The sequence below is a fragment of the Austrofundulus limnaeus genome, unplaced genomic scaffold, assembly GCF_001266775.1.
Source record: "Austrofundulus limnaeus strain Quisiro unplaced genomic scaffold, Austrofundulus_limnaeus-1.0 Scaffold16, whole genome shotgun sequence".
In the NCBI taxonomy this organism is placed as follows: Eukaryota; Metazoa; Chordata; class Actinopteri; order Cyprinodontiformes; family Rivulidae; genus Austrofundulus; species Austrofundulus limnaeus.
This window is the reverse complement of record NW_013952418.1, coordinates 2,833,620-2,842,947: the sequence shown is the minus strand read 5'-3', so window position 1 is coordinate 2,842,947 and position 9,328 is coordinate 2,833,620. Positions and strand designations below refer to the sequence as shown.

At 39.7% G+C, this 9,328-nt stretch overlaps 1 protein-coding gene and 1 long non-coding RNA gene across 3 annotated transcripts in view; both read right to left on the bottom strand.

The window, feature by feature from the left end:
* The window catches only part of gpc5a (glypican 5a), a gene marked incomplete at its 3' end in the record, with an annotated part of 194,940 nt that extends 189,213 nt beyond the window's left edge, over positions 1-5,727 (bottom strand). Inside the window, 1 exon segment of the mRNA XM_014003048.1 lies at positions 5,310-5,727. Coding sequence (XP_013858502.1) covers positions 5,310-5,460 — 151 coding nt within the window.
* A 560-nt stretch (positions 5,728-6,287) lies between these two features.
* Positions 6,288-9,050, bottom strand: LOC106513924 (uncharacterized). 2 transcript variants are annotated; one of them, XR_001309845.1, is made up of 3 exons: positions 8,674-9,050; positions 7,885-7,979; positions 6,288-7,396 (listed from the first exon to the last, which is right to left on the bottom strand). It is a non-coding gene; the product is annotated as an uncharacterized LOC106513924 (long non-coding RNA). The 2 variants fall into 2 exon arrangements; XR_001309844.1 differs by lacking the exon at positions 7,885-7,979.
* Between the last annotated feature and the right edge of the window lie 278 nt (positions 9,051-9,328).

The window sequence follows — 9,328 nt, the reverse complement described above, 5'->3', positions numbered from 1 at the left end:
GACGATTGGATGGATGGATGGATGAAGGATTGGATGGATGGATGGATGGATGGATGGATGGATGGATGGATGGATGGATGCTCAGGTCAAAAGAGATTTGTAGCAACAGTTTCACTGCTTTTAGCTTCTGTTTTGCTCATTTAACATTTTAGCTAAAATTTTTGAGCTTTAAGAGATGAGTTTACATCACTTAACATTACCGGTAGTTAAAGTTTAGTTAATTCTTTTGTAATTTCTTTTTTTTTTCCTTTTTTTTCTGGGTTAAACAATTCAAAAGCATATAATTATTTACAGCAAATGGAAAATAGCATGATCAATAATAAAACATTTAAAGCTGCGTATGGCTTACTTGACAGGATACCTTGGTGTAAACACGGTGTTGTATCTTAAAATGAAGGTAGTGTGTAGGTGGGGACAAGTGGACTTATACAAGATCGGACCTTACAGGTTTCACATACTCAGATCATTTTCACCAAATACTATAGAATTTATCTTTTTGAATTATGAGAGAGAAAGTGATCTTTTCCATTATATAAATTTCTTGAAAGCCATTCTTCAATGGTAGGTGGTTCCACTTTCAGCCATTTTCATGTGATCGTTTTTTTACTGGCTGCCATAAGTATACAAGTTTTGTTAATTTAACCTTTATAGTTACAGTTTTGCCAGTTTTAGCCTTTGGCAATCAATGAGTGTACGTTTGAGTCAATGAATGCTGAAGACATCATCATGATCATCAAAAGCCAATAAAAACTATGAGTGAACTGCAGCAGGTGTGTCATGTCTGAGCCAAACTGTTGAGCCTGCAGCACATTCCACTCACACAGGATCAGGAGAAGAGTTAAAAACCTGAATCCATCATCACGTATCCATCACAACAACAAAGCAAATTGTGACATTCATGTTTACTGGTGAAATCGTGGCTCAAACAGTCAACATCTTAACTGGATGTAAACAATCTGCACACGTACAGAATTTAAAAAATAGCAGACCCTGAAGTGAGCCGGAGACAAGCCCGGGCAGAGTGAGCGGACCGCCGCCAGACGCTATCAGCTCAAACGCACACGTGTTAGAAGTCCACGTCTTCCAGATAAGATGACATGAAAGTCCTGCTGAAACTCTGACTGCATTCTGACCCAAACACAAACCTGTCTGGACTCTTCCTTATCTGCTGTTCATCATGGAAAACATTTCAGACTCAAGAAATGTACTGGTGTATGGCAGGCCATTTTAACATTAAATCAGCTTCATAAATGAGTTTTGACTTCAAACAATGACACTTCGACTATACTGAGTGCTATCTGTATTTACATTCTGACTACAGAATAACAATTCAAGATATGTCAAACATAAGACCAGACAAAATTACGTTTTTAGATATCAGAATTAATACATTTGTCCAAACAGTTGCCTGCAGAATCATGGGTGGCTGCAGTGACAGACGAAATGTAATCTGTGTTTCCAGTGGTGTGACGCAGAGTGGGCGACAGTCGTTTTAGCATTTAGCAATTAGCTGTTAGTGTTAGCTTCCACTTCATTAGGTTTTGCTAAATTTATGTACACTAACAGCTAATTAACAAGCTAACATCAACAAGTTTGTGTCACTCCCACCAGTTTTTAGCTTGAAGGAGACAAATACTTGTGATGCTTTAGTGGTTAGCGATTAGCTATTACTGCTAGCTTCCATGTAATTAGGTTTTGCTAACCTTGCATATGCTAACAGCTAACTAGCAAGCTAACATCAACAAGTTTGTGTCAGTCCCACCAGTTTTTAGCTTGAAGGAGACAAATACTTGTGATGCTTTAGTGGTTAGCGATTAGCTATTACTGTTAGCATTCATATAATTAGGTTTTGCTAACCTTGCATATGCTAACAGCTAACTAGCAAGCTAACATCAACAAGTTTGTGTCAGTCCCACCAGTTTTTAGCTTGAAGGAGACAAATACTTGTGACGCTTTAGTGGTTGGCGATTAGCTATTACTGTTAGCATTCATATAATTAGGTTTTGCTAACCTTGCATATGCTAACAGCTAACTAGCAAGCTAACATCAACAAGTTTGTGTCAGTCCCACCAGTTTTTAGCTTGAAGGAGACAAATACTTGTGATGCTTTAGTGGTTAGCGATTAGCTATTACTGTTAGCTTCTATGTAATTAGGTTTTGCTAACCTTGCATATGCTAACAGCTAACTAGCAAGCTAACATCAACAGGTTTGTCAGCCCTACCCGTATTCAGCTCAAAAGGAGATGACGACGTCACGCAGACTGATAGCTGACTTAGCATTTAGCAATTAGCTATTAGTGTTAGCTTCCACTTAATTAGGTTTTGCTAAATTTATGTACACTAATAGCTAATTAACAAGCTAACATCAACAAGTTTGTGTCACTCCCACCAGTTTTTAGCTTGAAGGAGACAAATACTTGTGATGTTTTAGTGGTTAGCAATTAGCTATTACTGTTAGCATCCATGTAATTAGGTTTTGCTAACCTTGCATATGCTAACAGCTAACATCAACAGGTTTGTCAGTCCTACCCGTATTCAGCTCGTAAGGAGACGACGACGTCACACAGACTGATAGCTGACTTAGCATTTAGCAATTAGCTGTTAGTGTTAGCGTCTGCTAAATTTTACATATTTAGCAGTTTACCGTTATGAAAGCTACATTTTTAGTAAGCAGGTTACGAGTTAGTGAAGCTAACTTTTCGGTTAGCTGAGCCCACTACTGCGTTTCCAAAAGTTAGCAAAGATCAAAGCTAATCTGCTAAATTAAAAGCTTGTTCCTTTATTAGAGGATTAGCGGATCTGTACCCGCCCACCACCCACAGATAGCTGCAATTTAATTTGCACTAGTTACACATCTGATATCTTTAATTCAAATTATGAATAGTCAAAACAAAAAGCGAGATATCTTGAAAGCAAATGGTGACCAGGCAAAACTAACCTAAAGATCTCAGATGGGTATCGGGAACGCGGTGACACTGATTTTATGCTCAAAGGGCCTGCCGTACTTGAGGTTACTATTTACAAACTTACAACTCGATTCAAAACACCCGGCATCAACCACGTCAAAACTGATGTGCTTGAATCTGAACACATGCGGGTTGAAGTGATTTAATCTCCTAAATGTTTTGACGTGTTTGGATTTGATAAGAAGTGTGTGAGGCTGCCAGGAAGGTCAGCTGTTTGTTTTTATTTTGTTTTTACAGAATTTATCATCCCTTAAACAACAGAACACCCACACAGCGTGCAATTTATGTTATATTTTCAGTTAGCAGCTCAGAAAACAACCAAACGAGCTCGTTTAAGGGCTGATGAGGGTTATTTAGTGGTTAAAGAGGTTTTCTGTCGATTGGATCTGTTTCCACACGGCAGCCCAGGAGTTTACAGGCTGCAGTTTGTGGCAGGATCATCCACACCCATAAATCCTCACAAAATCACCCCGAGCGGCYTTCAAAAAGCCCAGTTTACAGAACTTTAAACTAAATAATTCCTCCTCTATCCCTGAAAGCCACTTATCTGCTGTAAACAGACGGGAGGAGAGTCGGTTCTGTTTGATCAGCGACAAATCTCTGCAGCTTTAACTCCTCGAGTCGTCAAGTTAAAACAGCAGGAAAATAAATAACTAAACTTCTTCACTGGGYTTGCATCGCTGTAAGCTACGGTCAGGCCTGAATCGAGCATGATGCTGCCGCCGCCGTGCTTCCATGGTGAGACCAGAACCCAGACACCTGAACACCAACAGAACCACATCCTATAAGCAGGAACCAGAACCCCTCCTCTCCACAARTGATCCCTTCCAACACCKTGGAGTAAACTTCCCAAATYTCCCTCACATCAAACTGAGGATGATGTTAAATTTTAATCAAAATAATTCAGCACATTTTCAGTTTCCTGCTTTTTAAGCTACATTCTGACACCTGGATCATCCAGATGTGCCTTCATTTGTCTTCTTATCAGGACAACCCTTTCTTATTTGGTCTAAATCCTATTTTAGGTTATTCTAATGAGGACTTTTTGATGTCATTTTAAKGAGGAAACATCGAACAGTATTTGGGTAAAAACTGTAAAGACAGAAAACTTTCCTGTGCTTGAAAAAATATTAGAAATTTAGACTTTTCTGCTTGAAATTGTGTTTTGTTTTTAGTTTGATTTACTGCTCAAAAATGGGCTTCAAAGTTATWTTTCACATATATGTGACCCATCACATCAAAATGAGGATTAGTAAATGGAGACAGGCAAAAARGTGTTTTGATTTAAACACTAACAAAATTTGAATTTCTTCAAAATATAACAAATGCTTTATCAGCGTTTCTTTTGAATGAATTATGTGAAATATAATCATAAAAGAATTAAGCACATTTTTTTTAGCAGTAGCAGCAAAAAAAAAATGATTTTGAGGAAAAATCCCTCTAAATTTTGAGGTTTTCCCTGTGAGTTAAAGTTTTTGTTTCTTTCCAGCTGGGAAACATTTAAAACACTATTTGAGATTTCCTCTTCATAATGAAATTAAGAACTCCTCATTAAAATTACAAACAATTAGGATTCAGACCAAACATTGCTGTATTGTCGTAACTAACATAAAATTAAATCATATCTCTGGTTCTGTTTATATCAGAATATCAAAATGTAGCTTTTTAAAGCAGGAATCTGAAAACATGATGAMGTCATTTATATGATGGGTCACATTTAATTTAAACTATTTATTTGACCAAAATGCACTTATTCCTCCACAACTTTGCACCTTATTCAATGTGAAACTTGACATAAAAGCATTCCCTGCTCACGCAATGAACATGCTTTTTAGTATGTTTAAGTTTTTTAATGGATTGTAGGTTTGGTTGCATTAATTTGCTTATTTCTGTCTCTGTGGGTCTTATATTTCTGAAGAGAGAGGATTTTTTTAAACCTCTCTAAAACAAACTTTGTTTTCTTCTTGTCACAAACTTGAATATTTAAACTTTTATCAAACTTCAGGCTGAGGTTTATCTAAACTCAGGGTGAAATATCTCAGTTAAAATGAGCTCATCAACAACAAACCTGCGCTTTATAGCAGCTGATCAGTCAATAATAGGCTTTATAAAGTTATTCACGTTTTGGTCACCGAAATGTCATGGTTTTTTTTTTTTTAATAAATATCTAGATGTCATTGTGATATTTCAAAACTAAACTCAGACTTCTGTGCAGCAACTTATAATTAGCAGGTAAATGACCGGAAATTGCAGCTAATGAGCTAATCTGTCAGGATAACAGCTATGGATGCTAAAAATAAAAATCAGAGTTTATTCGTGAGGGTTTTTCTCRGATCCACATACCTGGTCTGGGACCTGGAGGCAGTCCCTGACTCGGTCCGATTTGTCGGACCTGAAAAACTTTCCGGACTTGGTCGCATCTGTTGAAACCTCCGAGTTCAGATCCGAGGCAGCCGACCGCCAGAAAAACGCAGCACGTCCACAAAACACTCATTTTTATAAAACAAAAAACTAAAGAGTTTAATGATCCAAACAAAACGACGCCCGCTGGAAGTCCGGGTTCGTKTTTACACCTGGAGCTCAATCAGGTTCAGGTGTGTCCAGGTCTTTAGAAACCCTTTTCTGTCCAGTTCAAACCCTTCAATCCTTCAGCTGATTTGGACTTTCAGGCGTGTTTGCTTCTGTTTGAAAGCTGCAGGTTTGTCGCGACTTTGTTGGAGCGAAAACAGAGGCGGTACCGACGCGACACCTGAACACCGGGGCGAGGGCGCCCTCTGGTGGGCAGCAGGAGCATCACACGCTGATCATGAGCCAGGAGGGAAAACATTTTTACTGACACCAGAAACTGTAAAGCTGAATTTARAAGATGTTTATTATAAACTTTTGTTACCTACAGCAATAACCTACATTTTGAACTTTAATAACCCTTTATCCAGACTTGTGCAACGTTTTTTAATCACCAGAAGCATTAAATTAGGCATGAGTACATGCCARTTCATTTTAAAACTAAAATGTTTAGAAGCTAATTAAATTGGCCTATGTTCACAGCTTTAACCTAGAAGTTTATTCATTTCTTTAAAGAACAAATTCCCTACATAAAATAAAAATCTTATGTGAAAGGTAGCAGGGAAAAAAACCTTATATCCGTTTTCTCACATGCTGAAGTTTGCTTCTATGTATTTAGTAATAAATCAAGTTAATACTTTAATTGAATCGCTCAGTTTCCATTTAATTTAATAGCTACAAATACACATTAAATTTAGCTAATTTTTACATCTGTATAATTAGTTCCTAATAAAAAGGCGCTAAATGCAATATTGCTAAGATTACCTTCAAAACAAGGCTTTTTATTTTAAAACTACAGAAAACAAATAAAGGAAAATTGCTTTTTACATTTTAATTTAATTTTTATTCAAACCGAACACAATAATCACAATTTGGTACCTAAAAAAAGACACTTTTAACAAGACAAAAAAACCACAAATTTACTGCAATCGAACGACAGATCAGAGGTCAGCTCCCTGTTCCTTTACAGGCCGGGACAAGTGCAATACCTCCAGGAGCACAGCATTGCTACTAATCCCCACCTGCACAGGACAGGACATCCGAGGCCACACAAAAAACACACACCAAAAAGTAAGCTCCACGTCGCAGCACAGCCCGCCGGCCCGCTCAGTTTTGCATGGATTTGCACAGCGCACATCTGTAAAAGCTGGATGCAAACCAGCAAAACTGACCGAGCAACAGATTTCGTCGCCGACCACTCGCCTCGGGCCGCAGGGAGGATACAGTTAGAAATACTTCAAGTGCTCACATTGCAGTAGATGAGAATCAGACCACTACCTGCACTATAAGCACTTTAGTACCGCTGGAACTGAAGTCACCTGGACCGCAACCAGAAACAAGTCACCCTTTTTTTAATTACATCATGTAATAAATGTTTACAGTAACAACTTAAAAAACAAACAAACAAATAAATCTGAACAGGTGTAGAGCAAGCAGGCCACCATCAGTTTTGCATAGATTTGCACAACTCATGTATTCTTGTAGTGCAACTATGCAAAACTAGCAGAGAACTGCAAGATGTTTGAGTCCAATTAGGAATTTYAAAACAAAAAAGTGAGGCCCTGGCGGTGCATATCACAGCCCCTTATGCCAGAAGGAGCACTTAGGGCAGTAGGTGCTAGTCTATTTCACTATCTGCACTAGATGCACCTTAGCACAAAGACAGTACGTCAAACAGAAATCACAGGTAACAAAGATCGAAGAAAAATAAAAGAGTGTCAGGGTATTGCTGAAAGTGCCTCCACTGCAGTAGGTATCACGTAGCACTACCTGCACTGTAAGCACTTTGACAATACATAGACTGAGGATCCACAGCACCACATGGAAGATCTTCATGGTTGTTGTCCCAGAACCTCATGGTGGACCTGCAAGCAAACAGTGCAGAAAGTTAGTCCGGAGGTGCAACAAGTCTTGGTAAAAACACCATAAAAAGCGCATTTTATAAAGTTTAAGTTACGAAACTAAAAAAGCTAGAGAGCTCACATAAATTGAGTTCAAACGAAGCGCTCCGGAGAAGCACGAGGTCGCTTGAAATCATGAATGAAAGCAGGGCAAACATGCAGCCCGCGTTCGCTGCACCGCCGCCGCGCATGCGCAGAGCCGCCGAGGCCGTTCACCCCTCCCCCATCTTCTTTTAACATGGCGCCTCGAAGTGCGCCAACCTCACGACGACTTTAAAACACAAAACAAAACAAGCCTACAAAAAAAATACCGAGTCAAGGCTGTATTTAAAGCCACACYCGGCCTTACGGGTGCTTTTAAGTGTAGACAAAACCAGCAAACAAAAAGTGGCCGGTTTYCGAGGCTGACGTCCGTGTCGGGAGCACCGGATAGTTAGCTTGTGTTAGCTTACCCCCCTGCTAGCTGCCATTAGCCCCGATAAAAACACGGGCATATCCGCGCTGCGACCACCATCCTCACAACCACACATGGGCGTCTTAGACGCGCCTGAAACAAAAAGCAAAAAAATGCTCGCGTAACTCCCAGCAGCTTAACTCATACTTTCGAGTTTTGACTCGTTAGCTTGTGGCTAACAACTAGCCGACACGCTTACAAAATAAAAGCTAACACGTGTTTCACTTATTAAGCATTATTAGCRCTCAATTTGAGCACAACTCCCACTTAAATGTAGTTTATTTATTCACAGCTAAACAAAAACTCTGGAAGTCCGTGCAGCCAGGCTAGGATAGCTAAGCTAATCCTTGCGGCCTACTGCTGCCCCATGTGCTGCTGCTTTGTTCTGGGGGGCACTTTAACTCACACACCACTGCACTCGACACACGGTGGCAAATACGCGAGATTTACAACTTTACGCCCACCAAAAGTGGGTCGTTTTCCACGCGTTTGAGAGATTACGCTARATTGTGTTTAGTTTGTTGTCGCTAGCTTGAAGCGCAGCGGAGGAAAAACAAGAAAWAAGCTCGGTTGAGCTTTTTCAAATCTCCCTCGATGGAGGAGCTGAGGGGGCTGCCATGCGCCTCACTGTTTTCATCGCCCAACCTTACCGTTTTAAGCTAATATTTAATTATTACCACCAGGAATGATAGTAAGCTTAAAATTAACGAGGCGCAAACTGAGAGGAATTTAATTATTTTGCAAACAAGAAAAAAAGAAAAGCAAAAAAAAAACGCGACTTCCTTACCGATAAACATGCGCTCACCCAGCCGAGATCCTCCATCTTCGCTCCGCTTGCTCAAAGCTCGCCGAGCCCAGAAAAAAAAAACAACAACAAAAGAGACAAAAATAACGGGTAAACTTTTACACCGCCGCGCCGAAACCGAGCCCAGCTCTGGGTCGGAACCTCGAGGAGGGGAGAGGCTTCTCGGAGATGATTGCGGGGTGGAGGAAAGTGGCGCGAATGCGAGCGGTTGGTAACCATGTGGGTGAATGAAGGGCGGCTCCCGCTGAACGTAAATATGTAGCTACAACCCCCAACTCCCCCCATTAGCATACAGAAACTACGGGACTTCCGACCAGAACCGCCCCTCCACCTCCTCCTGAAGGAGGGAGCCCAAAAAAAAAAAAAACACAGCTGCTCTTTTTTTTTATTTACATTTTAAAGCTTTTAATTCAGAACCACGTGCGCGCTTTGGAAAAGATTGTTCAAAATAAAACTAAAAGTCACCAAATGTGATTAAAACACATTTTGTTTCTGAGCTTAAAACACAACTAATTACCTGTTGCTGCTCAACAAATAATTATAAGAATTTAGTTTTGATGAATTAATCTATTATGACTTTGTGTAATGACAAAAATAAAAGAAAAATACTTTTTTTCATGTAGAGTTAGGTTATATA